Here is a 23,051-nt window from a genome sequence, read left to right on the forward strand (position 1 = left end):
AAATTGGGTGGCAAATCCCTTATCATGCACTTTTCCTCACAACATTCATCCAGCCAGCTTGATTCCTTGTCAGTTCCCTAGCCTCACCAACTTCCAAACCTCTCTTCCTCACACACTCGTCCACCATATCTCTCCACCTTCTCCTTGGCCTACCTCACCTCCTCCCTCCTTCAAATTCACTCAGATATACCTTTTTCACCACTCTGTTGTTATGCATTCTCTCCATATGACCATACCATCTCAGTACACTCTCTTCGATTCGGGTGTCCACTGACTTCCTCACTCCACATCTTTCATGACCTAATTATTTCGTATCCTAAGCAAGTACTCCACATACATTCCTCAGCAGTCCCACCTCCACTGCTCTCACTCTTGACTTTTAATTTGCATGCCACACCATAGTCTCACATCCATATGTTAAAGTTGGCACTAACACTCCTTCATGTAAGCCTTGTGCAGCTGCAACACTCAAGCCTCTGTTTCTTATCGAGGCCTTCATTGCACCAGCTTTTTTCTTCCTTGTGTCGCTATACTTTCAACTTCTTTTGCACATTTTCCTTTGTATTCTATCACTGTACCCAAGTATTTGAATTCTCTCACCAATTCCTATCACAACCTTCTTTCTGATCGTCGGTATGGGTTCCGTGAGGGACGCTCCACTAGCGATCTTCTCACCTACCTTTCATGCTCCTGGTCATCCTTCTTTCCGGACTTTGGCGAAAGCTTTGCCATTGCACTTGACATTTCAAAGGCTTTCGATCGAGTCTGTCATAAATCATTAACCTCCAAACTGCCCTCTTACAGTTTCTATCCTTCTATATGTGCCTTCATCTATAGCTTCCTTTCTGGTCGTTCTGTAGCTGCTGTTGTAGACAGCCATCATTCTTCTCCTAGATCTATCAACAGTGGTGTTCCTCAGGGCTCTGTCCTATCACCAACTCTCTTCCTTTTATTCATCAATGACCTAAGCTGTACCTCTAACCCTATCCACTCGCACCTTGGTGATTCCACAATTCACCTTTCCATTTGGTTCCTGCAACGTCTTTCTTGACAGTTACTTAAACAAACAAGGGATGAGGCTATGGCAAACCTAATGTCTGACTTGGCTCATATCTCTGACTGGGGTAAAAATAATCTTGTTGTTTTCAATGCATCAAAAATTCAGTTTTCACACTTATCAACCCGATATAATCTTCCACAGGAGTACCCACTAATGTTTAATGATATCCAGCTCAGCCCTGCATCATTCTTGAACATGCTTGGGGTTTCATTCACTTGGGATTTGTCTTGGAAAGATCATATTGAATCTCTTGTAAAATCTGCTTCCAAGAGATTAGGTGTGCTAAGCCGACTCCGTACCTTTTTTACCCCTGCACAGTTGTTGACTTTATGCACGGGTTTTATTCGCCCCTGTGTACAATACAACTCTTTTGTGTGGGGAGGCTCCCCACATACAGCTCTTCTCAGTAGGGTGGAGTCAAAGGCTTTTCGTCTCATCAACTCTCCTTCTCTTACTGGCTCCCTTCAACCTCTGTCTATTCGCCGCACTGTTGCATTTTTATCTCTTTTCTGTCGCTACTTCATTGGTCGCTGCTTCTCTGAACTGTCTGCTTGCATTCCTCCACCTCTACGATGGGCGCGTAGCACCCGTCTAGCAACAAACTCTCATCCTTTTTTCTGTCCAACTCTCTAATGCAAGAGTTAACTGTTACTCCCAGTCCTTCATTTATGCAACAGGTCAGTTCTGGAACATTCTCCCCCTGTCTGTATTCCCTACTTCCTATGATCTCCAGTCTTCAAACGCTGTGTGTCCAGGCATCTCGAAATGAACGGATCTTGAACTTGGCTCTGTTTTTTATTGTTTTTGTTTTTTTTCATGGAAGTAATGGTTTCTGGGCCCCTGGCCTTTGGTTCCTTCTTTCTTGCATAAAAAAAAAAAATTCCAGTCTCTCTCTCCATTCACTGTAACATCGTACTGGGAGTTACCTTCTTTCTCAGTAACCATCACTTTACTCTTTTCTACATTTTATATATATATATATATATATATATATATGTATATATATATATTTACCTATCTATCTATCTATCTATCATTTATCTGTCTATCTATATATACATATGTTTATATATACTGTATGTATAATATATACTGCTATGTATATATATATATATATATATATATATATATATATATATATATATATATATATATATATATATATATATATATACATACTGTATATATTTCATTCATTTATACAGTATATCCATATTTGAGCAGCATTTTGACTGACTGTGGTTTAATGGGTAATTATTGTGCTCCAATCGGATTGAGCCGGTGAAGGTTTATATCCAAGGGTGGTTGGGGTTGGTTACTCATGTAATGCCACTCAGGGATGAGTGAGGCTGGTCACTCTTATCTTAAATGCCGGGACTAACTGCCTAGGCCTAGGCTCCTACGCTCCTCATGAGGCAGTGTAGGTTTGGATGATGGATGGATGGATAGTTATAAAAACTGTCTGACGGTGACTGGCAGAACAGGAAAGGATGGACTAAGTCTGCTTTTCCTACCAGTTTTTTGCTTAGTTTTGACTTTGACAGTTTTCCCCAAGATTTCTCCTTGTAGCATCTTATTCTGGTATACCAGTATTAACCCGAGACGTCCCGTCGACATTTGGATACGTTGCAACATTTTGCATTTGCCAGTCCCGACGACGTACTGGTATGTTGCGCAATTGCAAGGTTCATAATCTGCACAATTTTCAATTTTCGGGCGTGATTTTTCGTACGTATACACGGGACACCTTCCTCTATTCCTCTACAAGATGCCAAGCAGGGACAATACCTTACACCGCATAACCTCCCCCCCCCCTGCACGCCATTGTCTCGGCAATTCACCTGTTACCAGTGACCTGGCCAATAAAGACATTCAGGGCCAGAGTGATTCCCCAGTCGATGACAATGTGGAAGACAAAGTTTACATAGCATTAGAGGAAGAAACAGTCAGAAATGATGATCAGGTAATGTGGTAAAAAAAGGTCAGGTATGGTGATGAGTTAGTGAGTGAAACAGTGCATATAATGCCTATATTACTGTATTGTTTGAAAACCAATATACTCTTGTACTACATATAAATTCGTACCACGTAAATAAATAAATACCGTTTATGAGTGGTGTGAAATAGTTACCCTCCCATAGAACTCGTTTTCTTTGGTGCCAGCCTGTTAGAAAACCTAGTAAGGTAAGGAGGTACTGCTACCTGGATCGAGTATTTTAAACCTCAGGTGAGCGATTTCTCTATGAATTTTCGATGTTTCTCACCAAAAGCTGAGGTTTTAGCCCAAAATTTTTTTTTCAAAAATACCTTTGGATTGGGGGGTGTCGGAGGTGCAAAATAGCTCGGGACGTGATGGGTTAAGGACAGTGGACTTTGTTAAATCAGTTTTCCTCCTTGATATTTACATAAGGCATTTACATATTGATAGTTCTAATTTTATGACTATTTGCAGCAGAGGACCGTATCAAAAGTAGCTATTCATTGTTCCCTTTCTTTCCTACACTCCTATAATCCTGCATCTCATTTTCCCAAATTTATTACCAAATTAGTTTTATTTCATAACTAGTAGATGTTGAATGACAATGATTAATGGAGTTTGTAATGCAACAGTACTGACTTAAATGTAAACTAGACAGTCACAAACTCACAATCGGTGGAGCCGTTTTGAAAATGAAGATTTAAAGCTATATCACCCCCTCACCTTTGACAGTTACACAACACTATTGGCATTATACTTATGGGACTGAAACAACTTGATGTTAGGCTACTTTCTCCTGCTAGCAGGACAGTGGATGATGCCTAAAGGCACTAGGGAAAAAGAGGAAGAAGTGGGTAGAGTGGTTACAGGACAGGGGTTCAATTGAAATGAGAACTGAATATACTCAGAGCAAGAAGTACATAAACTAGTGAAGAGGGGAAAGGAGGTAAATGATGATCAAGGAAGAAAAAAATGAATGCAAATTACTCTGAAAAGAGAAAATTATTCTGGAAAGAGTTGTGGAAATATAGAAATGAGGGTGGAAAGAAATGCGAAAATGTGATGGATGTAAGTGGTAGATTATTAACCCATGAGGATGAAGTAAGGATCAAATGGAAAGAATATTTTGAAAGCCTAATGAATGGAAATAGAGAGAGCAGAGCTGCTGTGAACCTGATTGGTTTTGGGGGTGTGCAGAGAAGGAATGCCATGCCAGGAAACGTGACACTCACACGGGTGAAGAATGCTGTGAACCGGCTGAAAAGTGGGAAAGCAGCTGGGGTAGATGAGGCGTATGCAGAGATGGTTAACTTGTTAACTGCTGATTGCTGTTTTTTGGAGGTGTCCCTGGTGTGCAGACATGGGGGTAAAAATGAAATTTCCCAAAAGCCAAATTTTGTCATAGGAATTGAGAGAACATATGGCAAAGTATATAGTAATGAAATATTAGCTCAATATTTACCTTGGTAAAGCCATGGATGAACATCGAAGTGTTTGATTCCCTATTGGAATGTATGGTTTTCGTTTTCTTTTTCGGTTTTGGTTTCAGTTTTGGTTTTGAAGGCTCAGACATGCTTGCATGGGTCTGCCTTGGTCACCATGGCACTATATTCAGAATTCACCTGTACAGCCAGGGCTGTATTGAGAAGTCGCACTCGGAACAGTCCAGGCTGTATAGAGCAGTTAACAGGTTAAGTGTAGTGGAGAGAGTGGAATGGAGTGCTTGTTTGATATGTATGAAGGCATGGATGTGTGAAACTGTGCCAGCAGAGTTGAAAAAGGCTTATTGTACCCCTGTACATAATTAAAGGTTAGCAAAGGGAGTACAAGAATTATCATGGCATAAGTTTATTGAGTGTGGAAGAGAAGGTATGTGGATGAATTATTATAGAGAAAGTAAGAGAGATATTAGAAGTCCTAGTTAGTGATGAACAGGGTGGCTTTAGGAGTTGCAGGGGATTCGTTTTCATTTTTTAAAGGCTCCAACATGCTTGCACGTGTCGGCCTTGGTCACCTAATGGCGGCTGTCCATGCTGCACGATCCATTGCAGCCTCCCTGTTCAGTCCCTTAACCCTGAGGTCACACTTAATGACCTCGTCCCATATCTTTCTCGGTCTACCCCTCATAACCCCACCCCCAATATTAACACTTCTCACCTTCCTCACCCAATTATCATCCCCCATCCTCTCCACATGTCCAAACCATCTCAATCCACCTCTCCTCATCACAACACCAATACACTCCAGTCCCATCCTACTTCTCAACTCTTCCATCGTAAACCCAGCCCCTCCAGGCCTTGGACGCAGGGATGCACTGCACATCCACCTAATCATCGTCATTTCTGTACGTCTGAGCCGGCGAGTATCTTCCTCCTTTACTGCCCAGGTCTCATTACCATACAGCATTACACTTCTAACACATGCTGCATACAAAGACCCCTTAGCATGTAGGGAGAGTCCTCTCAATGTCAGGAGAGGCAAGAGGTCCCTGAAATTCTTCCAACCACTCCTCACTCTAGCCACAGAGCTAGCTCCAGCCCCACCTCCAGCACACAACATGTCTCTGAAATAACAAAACTCTTCCACACACTCAAGAGATTCACCAGCAAGTTCAATCCTTTCACGTCTGACAATCTCCACCTGCTCACCCCTTGCAGTAAGACAGATAGAGGAGAAGGCATGTGAGAAGGACTATAAGGTGTTTATGGCATTCATAGATCTGGAAAAGCATACGACAAAGTAGACAGAGAAGGATTGTGGAAGGTTTTGCACATGTACTGTGTAGATGGTAAGCTGCTAGTTTTTTTTTTTTTTTTTTTTTTTTTTGACTCTGGGCATACGCCTCACAGCCTGCTATCAAGGCCCATCAGTCCTACTACATACCATACACCTCTACATGTCACCACTTCGGCACTAATACCCACCGTCCATATTGAATGCATACTAGGGCTGTCTCATACAGGACTGGTGTGTTGGTATTAGTGGGGGTATTTTTACGACATCGACGGGTCTTCTGGTAGATCAGTAAAGCCTGTTTTAATGAAATTCAGGTCCTTAAACTGTTCCCTGCCCCAGCCGGGGTTTGAACCTGAGTCCGTAAGGAATGCACGCCACCTCTCTACCGAGTGAGCCACCGCCTCAGGTGCCGGCAAGAGTTTTTATGATGGTAATGAGGTTCACGATCAGTGTGGGCATGCAATAAGGTTGTGTGATGGCCCTATGGTTGTTCAATATATACATGGATTGAGGGATGAGAGAAGTAAAAACACAAGTAATGGAGAGATGGATGGCTTTGGTAATGAATGTTGATGGATAGAATATCTCAGATTTATTGTATGTTGATGATGCAGTACTATTTGCAAATACCAGACAAGAACTTGGTAGACTAGTGCAGAGTTTTGCTGATGTCTCTGAGTGTTGTGCCTTGAGAATAGATGTAGAAAAGAGTAAAATGATGGCTATTGAGAGAGAAGGTGACTCCTAGTGTGATGTTACAGTGAATGGAGAGAGTGGAATTGGCGAGAGAGTTCAAGTACCAGGGCACAGTGATAGAAAAGAGAGGAAAATGTTCGAAAGAAGTGGAAAGCAGAGTGACACTATGAAGGAAAGTAGCTGGTGCTATGAAGGCCTTGATCAGAAGCAGAGGCTTGAGTGTTGCAGCTGCACAAGGCCTACGTGAAGGAGTGTTAATGCCAACTTTAACATGTGGATGTGAGACTATGGTGTGGCATGAAAATGAAGAGTAAGAGTGAGAGGAGTGGATATGGGACTGCTGAGGAATGTATGTGGAGTACAGAGTTGATAGGATACGAAATAATGTGATTCGTGAAAAATACAGAGTAAGGAAGTCTATGGACACCAGAATCGAAGAGAGTACTGAGATAGTATGGTCATTTGGAGAGAATGGATAACAATAGAGTGGTGAAAAGGTATATCTGAGTGAATTTGAAGGAGGGAGGAGGTGAGGTAGCCTAGGCCAAGGAGAAGGTGGAGGGATATGGTGGATGAGTGTGTGAAGTAGAGAGGTATGGAAGTTGATGAGGCTAGGGGACTGACAAGAGATCAAGCTGGCTGGATGAATGTTGTGAGAAGAAGTGCATGATTTGGGATTTGGCACCCCCTTTTAACGTGATTGTGTCTGGATTGACTTTATTGAATCGACTTTATTGGATCGGTTTATGTGAAGCTACAGAATGTGGATGGAGTTGAGAGGTATATGAGGGAGGGGGGGATGAGTTGGGGGGAGGGGAGTCAAATGGTGGGTGACAGAGTGACTTGGAGGCGTTTTGTCTGCGGCCACCCTTTGCGGGATTAGGGCGTCGGGCTATAGATAGATAGATAGATAGATAGAGCCAGGACCCCGGAGTCATGAATGATGAGTGAATGGAAACGTGACCTATTGGATTGGGCAAACTTGGGCTGTATGGACGTTGCTACTTCTTACCCTGCCCTAGGATGGAAAAGGAGGTCCGGATGATGATGATGATGATGATGATGATAAAATGAAAACCTAGGAATCTGAAGACAACTGGGATCATGTGTGTTGAATTTTAAATTTGCCTGTGTTTCATTCTGATATATGTTACAGCTGCTACTGTTTCCAGTGTTACTTGTTACTTTCCCATGTTGGGTCATCATTTGTCAATATCAGTTACAGCTACAGAGTATAAAGATGGAAATGGAAACATAACAAGCTTTCCATTAAATAAGTTCTTCTCTTAATGACAGACAATCAGCTGCAAGAATGGAGGCTCACATAGGTTTTATTTGCAAGGTTCAGTGAATTCACCATAGTAATGATAGTTCATAGATACTTCAAGTGATCTTATGTATTAAGCTGAGAGCTTTTTGTGAGTTAGGTACCAAATATTCCATGTTTTATACATGTTCAGTTTTCCACCCAGTCCCTACATTGTTTTGTTAATTTAAAGCCATGAAAGATATTTTTACTGGTATCTGTGTTGTAACACCCACTTTCTTCCTCCCCAGCCATGTAGACCTTAGAGAGGGCATAAAATTTTAAGTCATGAATCTGTGTGAATATCCTCCTGTATTTGGTATTTGTGACTATCAGGGCACTACATTACAACTGGTATCGCAAATTGGTGGTATTTAGAATAAGCTCCTCCTGTTTACAAGCCCTTGCAATGTACTTCCTTCATACTCTTCTCTCAGACTATTATTCCTTCCCTCCTTCCACACTAACTCATTCCTTACTCATACACTATCTGGTTTAAGTGAATGTAATGAATGAAAGCAGACAGACTGCTGAGTATCACCATGTGCAGGGCATGCAGATGCCTTGGCAGATGGTATTATGGCTGATACCAGTTGGAGGTCCACACTATATTGGTGCCTCTTCTTATATTTTTTGTCAATGTTATTCTTCTCTTCCAAGATGTCTGTTCTACTCAAGGCCAAGGAATAGCTTGGAAAGGGAACTGCAGCTATCAAGGCACTGCATTCCTAGGGCTTGTATATGTAGAAAAAACTGTGCTATTCTAAAGCTCTCCATTTTCCTAACACTTTTTTCCTCCTATTGCCAGTGTACCATCCCACTCCTCTTTACTCACCCCATGCTTTTTATCTCTGACATGGGGAATACTGTAGTGCAGTACGGTAGTAAGTAACTCTCCATTATTTCAGCCTGTTCTTACCACTCTTCTTTACATATCCTATTTTTTTTGCTGTGGCATGAGAACAGTTCAGTATTTTTTATCTTGAAAGGCAGTGCAACAGTAGGGCTGATTTAGGGGGCACACATTCTTAGGTATTACTGAATTAATCTGAGGTAGGTAGAGGGTCTTGAGAGTATCATAAAGCTCATGAAAAGTCTAAGTTATCTGTGTTATAATAACCAGTAGCCTGGAGAGGGTTCATTTTTGGGGAGACATGCCATTGTGATTTAGACCTGAATTGATCTGATGAACTTCAGGTAGCCTGGAAGCACATGAAATAGTGTAAATTGATTGAAATAGGACAGAAATGATTTCTGTGGGCTTGAACATGCCCTGAAATGGTCCAGAATGAAGCTGAAGTTGCCTGACTGGATCAGATTGAATTTAACTGACTTGAATAGACCTGAACTAATCTGACTGAACCCAGTTGCATTTAAAAAGTTTGCATAGGCATATTTAGACTATAATGGACCTAAATAAAAATCAGTGGCCCTCATCTAAAGTGACTTACCGTGACTGAAGCTGAATGGATGTTGTAACTTAACTGCAGTCTGTCTGACTGAGCACTAAGTAGACTTATTAACCACAGGTAAGCAGCTGCTGCCAAGGGGGCATCTTGCAGGTATAGTACAGTACATACAATGTGTAAGGAACCAGCAGCTCCATGTGGATGACAGGACCTAACTAGGGTCCTTCCACATGGCAAAGTGGAAGGGAATATGAGGAGGTTTGGCTCTTAGGTGAATGCCACAGCTGTTCCACTGCTTCCAAGGGTGAAATGTACCAACATATGTAGGCTTCGTGTCAGAGTCACTTTAATGGATCTGAAGGACCTGAATGGATCCAAATGGACCTGAATTGGTCCAGCTTAACTGAGTCTAACTGGGACTGACAGCGCTTAAATATGTCGTATCGTATCGTCTACAGTATAAAGGCTCCAATGTGCTTGCTTTCATTAGCCTAGGTTAGCTAGCCTACTTGATGGCGACCGTCCATGCCGGTCATTCCCTGGCAGCCTCCTTCTTCAGTCATTTATTCCTCAGGTCACACTCTGTAACCTTCTGCCAGGTCTTTTTTTATTTGCCTCTTGAACAATACCCCTGATGTTCACACTTCTCGCCTTCTGCACCCAGTTGCCATCATCCTCTCGACATGTCCAAACCATCTCACTCTACCACTTCTCATTACGCCACCCATACATTCCAGCCCCATCCTTCCTCTCAACTCATCAGTCTCAGTCTTAGTCCCCTCAGGGCCCAGATTCAAGGACACACTAAACGTCCATCTCCTCATTGTCATTTCTGTATGTTTGAGCTCATGAATATCCTTTCTGTACTGTCCAGGTCTCACTGCCATACAGCTTTGCTCTCATAACACTTGCTGCATACAAAGATCCCTTAGCACAGAGGGAGAGCCCTCTCCGGAAAGGCAACAGCTCCCTGAACTTTCTTCAGCCACTCCATACCCTAGTCATAGAGCTAGCTCCTGCCCCACCTTCAGCACATAACAGGTCCCCCAAATAACAAACAACAAAACTCCACACACTCTAGAGACTCTCTAGGAAGATCAGTCCTTTCATGCCTGACAGTCTACGTGCTCTCTGTGATACACTGCACACACGAAATCAACATTATTTCGTGTTCTACCTCTAATACCACTAGATCTCTTATGCATCCACGTATCACAGCACTGCACAAGATGAAGTTACTTCCCACATCCTTGTGGCAAACTGCACATGGCCATGCTCCCTCTGCTTTGACATTACCACCAGTCCTAGTCCTGGATATCATCACTTTTGTTTTATCTACATTTACTCACGAACCTTTCTGCCCCATTCCATCTCTCCATTTCCTAAATCTTTCCTTCACTTCCCTTTTGTTCTCTGCAGTCAACACCAAGTCATCAGCATACAACATCTTCCATGGGAGTCCGTTTCTGAAGTTATGTGAGAGCGTCAAGCACCATGACAAACAATAAGAGTCCCAAGGCTGACCCCCTGATGCATGTCAGCATTCACAGAAAACTCATCACTCAAATCTACATTCACTGTCACCTTGTGTGAGCACCCACATATACTGTTTAGCCATAACCAGTCTAACCAGCCACTCCTCAATCCTGAGCTTTCTCATTGCCCACTTCACCACCTCACTAAGGAGTCTGTCAAAGGCCTTTTCCAAATCAGCAAAAACAAATTATGAATTTCTTTTCCTTCCTCTGTATTTTTTCTTGAAGCTGTTGGGCAATGAATATGGCATCAGTGGTCCCCTTGCCTGCCATAAACACAAACTGCGTCTCATCAGCATTCACTCTTTCCACTATCATACCTTCTAGAACCCTCTCCATTACCTTCATTATCTGGTCCAGAAATTTTATGCTCCTTTAATTTTTTCATTCCTGTGCATCGCCCTTTCCCTTATACACATTTTCAGTCTCACTTTTCAGCCAGTCATCTGGGACAACACACATATAATCGAATTTATCAAATCAGTAACTAAACCCACTCCTGTATCTCCTTTGGCCCTCAACATTTCAGCAGTCAACCCAGACATACCAGCCACCTTCCACAACTGCATCATGCCTATTGCCTTGCTCACAGTAGCAGCATCAATCAAAGGCCAAGGATGAAACCCTGGATCCACTGACTCCAAACCTTCCCTGGTCTAGTCAAACTCCTGATTCAGCAACTGGTTATAGCTAATGCCCTCTCCAAGCATCTTTAGTATCCTCATAGTCCACCACTACCTTTCCTTCATCATTCTTCACACACCACCCACCTATGATATCCTTGTTTTCCTTCTTCATCAGATTTTCCACCTTAGATACCATATGAGGTCTGTCCAAAATGAAACCAAACTTTTTAAATAGCGCACCAGCTAGCTCACCTGATGCGATTGCACCGGGAGTGGTGTGTAGCAGCCACTTTGAGCTTTAGTCTAACTAGCTGCATCACGTCATGTTACGTAGCCAATGAGGTACACATGTTTGAGTGAATGTGTGTTTAGTGCACTTGGTAATTTGTTGCCAGTTGAATAATGAAGGAACTTGATGAGCAACGTGTTTGCTGGAAATTCTGTTTCAGACTGGGGAAAACTTTTATGGAGACTTTTCGAATGTTGCAACAGGCCTATGCGATGGATTGTCTAGCTGTACACAATGTCACAAGTGATTCCAGCGGTTCAAATCAGGATGAACATCCATGGAAGACAATCCCAAATCTGGACTCCCATTCACGTCAACAGATGACAATCATTTTGAGAAAGTGTATGCTGTGATCTGTGAAAAACATCCCCTGACTGTGCATGAAGTTTCCAAAGAAGTAGGCATCTCTAAAAGTTTGTGCCACACAATTTAAACCGAAAAACTGAAGGTACATTGTGTTGCCACAAAATTTGTGCTATGTCTGCTGATAAAGGGGCAAAAAGAGAATTTTGTCAAAGTCAGTCAGGAGCTGTTTGATTGTTCAAATGTTGGTGAAAACTTTCTGAAAAATATCATAATAGGTGATGAAATGTGGGTGTACTGCTACAATGTTGAAACAAATATGCAGTTGTCACAGTGGGTTGGAACATCATCACAATGTGCAAAAAAAAGCATGTCAGATTCGCTCAAATGTAAAGATGTTGATTGTCCTTTTTGATTGGAAGGGTATCATTCATCATGAGTTAGTTCCACAAGGTCATCCAGACAAACAAAACCTGGATGCTGCACCATGACATTGCACCTGCTCATGCATAGCTCCTCATCTGTGACCTTCTGGTGAAGCACAAGATTACTGTCGTCCCTCAGTCACCCTAATCGCACGGATTTTGCCCCTGCAGACTTTTTAATTGTTCCCAGAGTTGAAATCCATCCTGAAAGGTCACGATTTCAGGTGACAGAAGAGATAGAAGGAAATTTGCTAGTGCACCAAACACTGTCATCCAAGCATGTGTACCTTTGATGATTAAATGACATGGTGTGGTGCGGTTAGTGTTAGACTAAAGCTCAAAGTTGCCACTTCACAGCACTCCCATGCATTCATGCTAGACTGGCTGGTTGGTGCACTATTTGAAAAGTTTGGATCCTTTTTGGACAGACCTTGTATTCTTCCATTCATCACCATTTAGGTTATCTGAGCACTAGAGTGACCTGCATTATTCCATTTGGGCTGGAATTCTGTTTATACCCAGACACCATAATCCCATAAGGGGTGGCCGTTTGTCTTTGAGTTAGTGGTTTCACTGGGAGGGGCACCAACCCTCCGCCAACCCACTTGACAGAGGGAACGTGTGGGTTGGTTATATGGTTATCATCCAATGTTGTAAATGGTTTGCTGGCTTACAGGAAAGTATTATGCTTGGCACTTAATGTAAAGCTACCTGAAAAGGAAAGCAGAAGAATAAAAAATGACAGGAAAGATGGGAGAAATAAGAAGAGAGGAGGGCAGACACAGAAAAAGAATGGTGAAGGTGAAGGAAGAAGTAGGCAGCACTGCATCAAGTGAGTGGATGATGGTCACCACCACCTACCACAAAATCAATGTAAAGTGGCAAAATGAACTGGAAGTGTGATCAACAAACTGATTGGACATTTCTGAAGGGCACTCCCAAGCTGGCAAGAATAGTTTGGAAATAACAAATATAAACTAAATACAGTAATTGTTATCATAGTAAAGGTGTTAATTTGGTGCTACTCAATGGGCCTAAATTGACCACATTGGATGTAAAAAGACCTGAAGTGGCAGTTATGTAGGCAAGATGTAAGTTCCTGGCTGACATATAAGTTTCCAAAGCACCTTTGCACATTAGTTTAATTTCCAGCAGCTGGTACATGCATTGCACTTATTGATGGAATATTAAACTACTGGTTTACAGGCTTCAGCTACAGAATTTGTCTAAGTTGGTATGCAGCTATTAGGTTATAGCCAAAGCTATATTTTTGAAGGTTCTGATCCTCATTATTGTCTCACTGTGTGGAACATGAAGGCACTTTCCAACCTCTCTCCCATAAATCCTTTTGCCAAGCTCTTATTGAATACTGTGGAACAACAGACTAGAGTCTGTTATTTCCTATTTTATTAACACCATTTCTGTAGAGCAATACATCTGCAAGAAAGAGAAAGTTCTTGTTATAGGTAACACTTGTGTAGCTAACTGTAATTTGTCTGCACTGGTAGCTGTACTTACTGATGTTTATAAATGCAGATGTAGTGGTGTTCGTAGTTTGACGTGGAGAATATGTAATATCCTGTGTCCTCTAGATTGTCTGGAATAATTGGAATGAAACTTTTGTGCTCTTAATGGCTCATAAAAGTACACTCAGTCACTACCGTGTGTTGCTATTGAACTAGTAGAAGTGTAATGTGATCATCAAGAATTATTGTGTGTGATTGTTTGTAAGAAATAATGTATGCCGTATTTACAGGGCAACTACTAAATACATGATACTGTGTTTCAGAAATGCCGATATATGGATACTGTCCTCGCTGGGAAGATTTTTATCTTGTGGTTTGTGATGTATGTGGACATACCATAAAACCACAGGCCTTGAAACAGCATATAGGTATGTATAAAATTTGGTATCTTTTAAGGTTAGCTACATTTTTTAAAATTTCAGGGTTCATGTACTGACTGCATGTGTTACTCCCCCCCCCCTTTTTTTTATGTGTGTGTGCAGAAGCATGTGCAAGTTACAGTACCTTTTCTTTTTTTTTTCTTTTTTTTTGGGGGGGGGGATGTGCAGGGCAGTGACAGCCCCAACTGCTTATATGACCACCACAAAACTCAGTGGAATAAGAGGATTGTCTCACCTCAAGGCACAGTGAGAGATGCCTAAAACCCCACCATGATGATGAAAATCTGATGAATCTTCTCATATATCAGGTGATACAGAGAGCTGTCAAGTTTCCACAGCAAGACTCATTCCCTTTGTCCTGGTGTTGATCTGGTTGACTCATGAAGGTTGATTTGGGGAGGAACAGGTTGGAGTACTCTTCAGATGGGAGCCTAGCTATAGTTTATTGCAAGTTAGAAATACATTCAGCCATACTCCCTTTATCACATTGATCCTGATGTAAACAGGTTTAAGCAAGTTGAGCATGACAGCTAATCACCATTCTCCAATCAGTTACCTTGTAAGTGACTGTAGTGGAATCAACATATCTCCCCCGCTGGCAGTACAGTTCTTACCTAAATTCATACTCAAGCCAGGACATTAATTTGATCTAAACATCATGATGAAATGTTTAATTCATAAAACTGCTACATTTATCCAGTATTATGTAGCTCTTGGTTAGAGGAATGTAATGATATAGAAAAATTAGTCATTAATGTCCCAAATGTTGAAGGGTAAGTGAAAACTGCACTTTTTTGTTTAACTCAATAGCTGCTACATACATCATATGGAGAATAGCGTGCGACTGCTATGTACATCATATGATCAAGTTTTTTTTTTTTTAAGCCACACTACGTTTTTCACCCAAATGTCCATAAATAGCGTACAATGGCCAAACTAAGGTAAATACTGTAATTAAGTCATATTTGGTTTTCCTATTCTTTCCCATGCACTCTTTCATTTAGCCTGTAAGAGCAAAAATTATTTTTGACCAAAAAAAAAATTTTTTGTTTTTTTGTGCTTGGGGGGGATCACCCACGAAACCTAATGCTGCATTTAACGGGTTAAGAAAAAGGTGTATTCATTTTTTTTCGTATTGAAATAAAGTTATATATAAGTTCATGAGGATTCGATTATTGTAAAGGCATCATAGATTGGTGTTTCAGCTAACAGTGCTGAATAGTTGATGCTTAGTATTCATGAATTTGCTATTTCTAGTACAGTACATTCGACCCGTGCTACAGCCTCCTCCTCTGGTAGGAGGAGGCTGTAGCACGGGCCAAACAGGGTGGTACTCCCGAGGGGAATGGGAATGCTGGTGATAGGGAGAGCTGGAGCTCCTGTTTCACTAGCTATCTAACCATCCCCTTTGCTGACCTTTTCAGTGTGACAGTAACATGGAGAGTAGACCAGCATACTCTCCCAAACATTTCCTTTAACTGTTTTATGCACTACACAACATGCACTTTACATTTCACACAACGTATCCCACTACGTTACAGGGGTTGGCGCCAGCAAGGGCATGCGGCCAAAAAACTTTGCCCCCGCTACCTAGTGGCGGACTTCTGGGGGAAGGCCTGACTGGGGTTCCACCAGCATAGATCATGGGTCCGGGGTAAGATGGGGCTTGAGCCTGTGCTAGAGAGTACAGGGCATTGCAGTTCCCAGGCTGCCGCTTCCGCCCAATAGAGAGGGGCCCGAACCTGGGAGTAGTGCCCCAGGAGACTGCCCTATCAGTGGGTGTATAATGGCAGGAGAGTTGCAGTGCCAAGGTGCGCTTGGAGGGTGTCCATGCAGCTTTCCTGGCAGGGTGCCCTGGGGCCACTACCACAGCCACTGGTAAGCTGGTGGGCTAGGGGTCCCAAATCCATTGCCTGGAGCTGGGACTGTGCAGTGAGTGGGGCATGTGGTATGTCTGTCCCCCTCTATTAATACTGACTATGACAGAACACAAGAAAAAGTTTCAAAGCAAGCCTGAGTACAGTAAATGACCCAGGGGGATGAGGGTGGGTTCATGGAATGTGGGAAGTTTGAGGGGAAGAGCGGGGAAGTCGTTGAGGCATTCAGTAGGAGGTGGGTGGATGTGGCATGTTTGCAGGAAGTCTGGTACAGGGGTGGATCAACCAGAAAGATTGTTGGGAATGATTGTTACTATAAGTTGTTTTGGCAGGGGGGAACAGACGGATATGGGGATGTTGGTGTGATGGTTGCGGAGAAATGGGTGGAATATGTTATGAGAGTAAGCGATAGGATATTGGTAGTGAAAATTCTATTCGGTAGAAAGATGGCTGCAATTACATCGGCATATGCTCCACAGGCAGGATTGGATGAAGCAGAGAAAGATTTTGGGATGATTTAATACGTGTAGTAGGTGGTATGCGGGATGATGAGATAGTGGTTTTGGGAGGGGACTTAAATGGTCACGTAGGTGAATCAGCACAAGGTTATGAAGGAGTACATGGGGGATGTGCGTATGGTATAAGGAATGCGGAAGGGGAAAGGATACTTGGGTTTGGGAAGGCAATGGACATGATTGTGTGCAACACATATTTTAGGAAAAGAGAGAGTAGGTTAATTACGTATGAATCTGGGGGAAATAGCAGTCAGATAGATTATTTTCTGGTTACGAGGGAAATACAGTCAGATAGATTATTTTCTGGTTAGGAGGGCTGATAGGAGGTTAGTGAGGGATGTTCAAGTTATAGGAAGTGAGAAGTGTGTGCAGCAGCACAGACTATTGATTTGTGATATGGTGCTTAAAGAACAAGTGATGAAAAAGAGGACTTATGTACCTAGGAGGAAAATATGGAAGCTGAAAAACCAAGCAGTAAGGGATGCCTTCTATAGCGAGTTGAGGAGAGTGGTGGCTGAACAGGGAGCTGTAGACAGAGGCGTTAATGAACAATACAGAGCCCTCAAGAACAATTTCTTGAGAGTTAGTGATGTAACATGTGGTTGGACAAGAGGACCACCAATACATAAAGTAACTTAGTAACTTGATGGTGGGATGAGGGTGTAGAAGCTGCGGTTAAGGAGAAAAGAAGGCTTTTCCGGGAATGGAAGAAGGGTGGTAGCAAAGAGGAATATTTGGCTGCCAAGTGTAGAGCTAGAAGAGAGGTATACAGGGCAAAGTCTGAGTCACAGAGACAATTACTTGATAACCTAAATCATGGGGAAAGGAAAAATATGATATTTAGGGTGGCAAGTCAAGTGAAGAGGGATAATCGGGATATTATAGGTGAGCAGTGTGTGAAGAATGATGAAGGAAGGGTAGTGGTGAACTGTGAGGATATTAAAGATGCATGGAGAAAGCATTATAGCCAGTTGTTGAATGAGGAGTTTGACTGGGACAGGGAAGGTTTGGAGCCAGCAGATCCAGTGTCTGGCCCTTGGCCTTTGATTGATACTGCTACTGTGAGTGAGGCAATAGGCAGGATGAAGGTAGGGAAGGCAGCAGGTATGTCTGGGTTGACTGCCGAAATGTTGAAGGCCTCAGGCGATATAGGGGTGAGGTTAGTCACTGACCTGATAAATAGGATTATTTATGAGTGTGTTGTCCCAGGTGATTGGCTGAAGAATTGTAAATATGTATAAAGGGAAGGGTGATGCCCTGGAAAGAGGAAATTATAGAGGTATAAGGCTTTTAGATCAGATAATGAAGGTAATGGAGAGAGTTTTAGAAGGTATGATTAGAGAAAGAGTGAATATTGATGAGATGCAGTTTGGGTTTATGCCAGATAGGGGGACCACTGATGCTATATTCATTGTTCGTCAGCTTCAGGAAAAATATATTGGTAGGAGAAGGGATCTTTATTTTGTTTTTGTTGATTTGGAAAAGGCCTTTGACAGAGTCCGTCCCTAGAGAGGTGGTGAAGTGGGCAATGAGAAAGCTTGGCTTGGAGGAGTGGCTGGTTAGGGTGGTTATGGCTATGTATGTGGGTGCTCACACCCAGGTAAGAGTGAATGAAGATTTGAGTGATGATGTTGGTGTGCATCAAGGGTCAGTCTTGAGTCCCATGCTGTTTATCATGGTACTTGAAGCCCTTTCACGTGACTTTAGAAACGGACTCCCGTGGGAGTTGTTGTATGCTGATGATTTGGTGTTGATTGCAGAGGACGAAAGGGAGGCGGAGGAAAGGTTTAGGAAGTGGAGAGACGGTATGGGGCACAAGGGTTTAAGGGTAAATGCAGATAAAACAAAAATGATGATATCTGGGGTTGGTGGCGGTACTGTCAAAGACGAGGGAGAAAGGCCATGTGCAGTTTGCCACAAGGGCGTGGGAAGTAATTCCATCTTGTGTGGTGTGTGTGATAAATGGGTGCATAAGAGATGTAGTGGTATCAGAGTTATACTTCGAGATAATGCTGATTTTATGTGTATGGCATGTCGGGAAGAGCAGTTGGAGATTGTCAGGCATGAAAGGATTGAACTTACTGGTGATATTCTAGAGTGTTTGGAAGAGTTTTGTTATTTGGGAGACATATTGTGTGCCGGAGGTGGGGCTGGAGCTAGCTCTGTGGCTAGGGAGAGAAGTGGTTGGAAGAAGTTCAGTGAGCTCTTGCCTCTCCTGACATTGAGAGGACTTTTCCTACGTGCTAAGGGGTCTTTGTATGCAGCATGTGTTAGGAGTGTAATGCTGTATGGTAGTGAGACCTGGGCAGTAAAGGAGGAAGATATTCGCTGGCTCAGACGTACAGAAATGACAGTGATTAGGTGGATGTGGATGTGCAGTGCATCCCTGGGTGCAAGGTCTGGGGGGGCTAGGTTTACGATGAAAGAGTTTAGAGGTAGGATGGGACTGGAGTGTATTGGTGTTGTGAATAAGAGAGGTAGATTGAGATGGTTTTGACTTGTGGAGAGGATGGAGGATGATAATTGGGTGAGGAAGGTGAGAAGTGTTAATATTGGTGTTGGGGTTATGAGGGGTGGACTGAGAAAGGCATTGGATGAGGTTATTAACTGTGACCTCAGGGTTAAGGGACTGAACAGGGAGGCTGCAATAAATCATGCGGCATGGAGAGTCGCCATTAGGTGACCAAGGCCGATGCATGCAAGCATGTTGGAGCCTTTAAAAACAAAACGAAACGAAACGAAAACAGAGGTAGGAAAAACAAGTGAATAAAGAAAATAATTTATACACCAGATTACTGGTGTCCTCCATTCAAGAAAAGTCTGTAACAGTTGGACTTGAACAGCTGTAGGTTGAATTTTAGGGTAAGTGAGTTCCAAAGAGATTCAGTTCGGGGAAGCAAAGATAGGCGGAAGTTCTGCAACTTGGCAGTGTGACATTCCAGTCATGAGGGCTACCAGATGCCCGTGAAGCACAAGGGAAGGCATGGAAAGGTGGCACAGCGGATGCAACTTCGTCTGAGGATTTGCAATAAAAGTATCTGTAAAATAGTGCAAGGGAGGCAACATTCCTTCTTAGCTGTAGGGGAGGTGGTTTATTTGTGATAGCAGAGTTATCAGTATTTCTAACAGTTTTGTTCTGAATTTTGTCGTAGTTGCTTTAGTGCAACCTCCCCACATCCACTCCACAAGGGTGAGCAATATTCCAGGTGAGAATGCACATGGCTCTTATAAACTATAGCCAACTGCTTGTCAGTGAAGAAGCCACGATACTGAGAATTTCAATACTTTTGGAGACAGGAATATTAGTAGCATTGATAATTATATAGGAATCTGGAAATATATGTCTATTTAGTAAATTGTATAAATTTGGTTTTACCAACATTAAATGAGAAAAGGTTATTTTGTCCCCATTCAGTGATCCTAGGTGAGTCTTGATTTATGGAGATGTTTGTATTGAGTTGTGAGTTAGAGATATTAGACTTTGTGAATGAACTGTGAAGTGTTGAAATCTGCATATGAATGGATGGGATTATAGGTGACAGATTAGAGATCATTAATATGAATTAGGAATGGGGCTGGAAGCAGAACTGATCCTTGTGGCACGCCAGCATTAATTGAGTGGTAATTCGTATATACATCACTTGTTGCAGTTCTACAGAAAATCAGCAGACATAGACTTCTTACATGATCAGTAGACATAATCGTATGATATTAAGTAAGAGTCAGATGTTAGATTTTACATACTGATCATCGGTAAACAAAATCACATGATATTAAGTGACAAATAAATGGGATATGAAGTGACAGATAAATGGTAGTTTCCAACTATGAATGGGAACTGGCCCAGCCAATTAATTAATTGAGGCTTTAAGTATAACACTTTTATCTGTGAATAAGTTTCATTCAGTGAGTTCAGCCAGCTACATTCTGGGCCATGTTACTGCTCTGAATATTTTCATTCTAACTTGCTTGTTGATATTATTATTTGCTTTTCCTAATAAAATGTATGTAAATTTACTGCTGTGATCATTATGGGTTAAAGGATGTATGGCCTAGAATAGAGACAAAGTTTTTCATTTGAAATAACCTACTTAAATTTACTCCACAGTATAATGGGTTTAAGTAAACTCTACCAGGTTTCTGGGCTGGGCAGATTATGTCTGTGCTAGAGTCAGCCTCTCTTGCGCTGACCCACATTTTTGCGCCATGATACTGTATTTTTCTTTGATCACTGTGTAAATACACTTTTCATGATAGAATGTTGGTTTTGATGTCATTTTAAAGCTGAATAGTTGTACTTTATTATAGTATGTTCAAAAAGGGAAAACAAAGGAAATGAAAAGTCAAAATGACAAGTTGAAGTTGGGCAAAAACCAAAATTTTTATACAGTTGTCGCCTATGGCGCGGACTTCCATGGCACAGTTTTCTATGACACGGCAAAGTGCCAGAAGAAGAAGAAGAAAAAAAATCGCGCTTAAAATAAATACCTATGGCACAGCGGCATGGCAAGGTTTGAAACACCCGGGCAAATTCCCCTGGCGGTCAGCGTGCTCCCCTGTTTGTAAACAAAGAAGATGGTGACCACTTTAGCTCCATACTACAAGTGCTTCAACTGTGGACTATTTTCTCTCTTATGAGGAGGTTAAACTTCACCAAATTCATTGTGTTAAGTAATGAAACATTATAGATTCTTTGGGTATTGTGACTAGTTTATAGGTTTGTTTGAGCTAAGATGAAGTATAATGCCTCCCATCATCATCATCACGTGTATTGGAATGATTATTTATGTGTTAAATGTGAGTTCTGTTGACACTTGAGCATACAAACTTTATCAAATAAACTTTTTCAGTCAGGGCTTGACCAGGCTGCCTCTGCCATCTTTAATGTTTTGGTCAGTCAGCTGATCAACTGACCGACCAAAACATTAAAGATGGCGGAGGCTGCCTGGTCAAGCACTGATTGAAGAAGTTTATTTGATAAAGTTTGTATGCTCGAGTGTCAACAAAACTCACATTTAACACATAAATAATCATTCTTATATACGTTATGAGTTCATTCACTTGGGGTTCAACTCGTTTGCTATGGTTTTGTGGACCTGATTATCCCCTGCTCGTTCACTAGGTGAATCGTTTACTCTGAATACGTTCACTGTGTGAGGGCACTGTACTATGCTGGATGGTAACCGTACAACCAAATTATAGCGCCTGGTGGTTTAGTGGGTAATTAAGGAGCTCCGATTGGATTGAGCTGGTGCAGGTTTCTGTGGAAAGGGTGGTTGGGGTCACTCTCATCTTTAGTGTCAGGACCAATATGCCTAGCCCCGGGCTCCTACGCTCCTCATGGGGCAACATACGATTGGATGATGGATGGATGGATGGTTGGGGTTTATTGCTCACATAATGTCACTCAGGGATGAGTGAGGCTGGTCACCCTCATCTTAAAATGTCAGGACCAACTTGCCTAGCCTCGGGCTCCTATGGTCCTTATGGGGCAACACAGGATTGGATGATGGATGGATGGATAAAAATTAACAATAAAAACAGTTTGGTTCATGTCATCGGCTAGGCTAGGATAAGAGGTTGCATAGATGGAGGGGTGCAACAGTCACTTAGTTATGTAAAGCTCTGCACCTATTTTCTTCACTTCAAAATCATTTAAATTAAATTGTAACACTTGGAACGTATTAAATTAAAATGTAGCACTTGGAATATGAGAAACTAAAATGTAACCTTTTGAATAAACAGTAAGTCACATCTCAGTCAGAGTTCGACTTACCGGAGATTCTGCCTTCTGCAGGGTCGACTTATCAAGGTTTTGCTGTATATTCACTACGTTGTTGACGATTACTCACCCTGGTCCCTACTTTTGACTTTTGCCTCCTCAACTCCTACAGTGTGAGGACTCTTGCACTTGAAAGATGATGTTACAGGAGGAGGAGGCAATGAGAACACAGAGAGGAAGCATTCCACGACATCATTCCCGAGTCTTTGTTACGACGTGTAAAAGCGATTTATGGTGAATATTTTACTAAAGTATCTTAAAATGACGCATAAACATGTCATTGGAATCTCTGAGGTTGGATTTGAAATGACGCAAAAACTCATCATCGGAGTCTCAAAGGGTTAATGAGACTGAGGATTGAACACTTTGGCATGCTGATGATGATATTCTTGTCATCCAAAAAACTCCTGTATGCCCGCCGATGACGATATTCTTGTCATCGAAGTAAAATATTCACCAAAAATCCGTTTATTGTTCAATTTTCATGGGATATGGTTTAAGATGAATGCCAGTGTCTTCCCGTTTTCTCTGTGAGTCATGTGACTGCCCCAGGTTGGCACACAGTCACCCAGGCCAAAGAAAACATCAGTTACTTCCCATCTCTGTTC

General features: G+C 42.1%; 1 protein-coding gene across 1 annotated transcript in view; it reads left to right on the forward strand.

The window, feature by feature from the left end:
* LOC145401950 (uncharacterized) overlaps nucleotides 1-23,051 on the forward strand; it is a 240,300-nt gene that overhangs the window by 65,283 nt on the left and 151,966 nt on the right. Inside the window, exon 3 of the mRNA XM_080274059.1 lies at nucleotides 14,153-14,257. Coding sequence (XP_080130185.1) covers nucleotides 14,153-14,257 — 105 coding nt within the window. The remainder of the gene's footprint in view (nucleotides 1-14,152; nucleotides 14,258-23,051) is intronic.

Source organism: Coenobita brevimanus, chromosome 6, assembly GCF_032717465.1.
Source record: "Coenobita brevimanus isolate Jiangsu-jjx chromosome 6, ASM3271746v2, whole genome shotgun sequence".
NCBI lineage: Eukaryota > Metazoa > Arthropoda > Malacostraca > Decapoda > Coenobitidae > Coenobita > Coenobita brevimanus.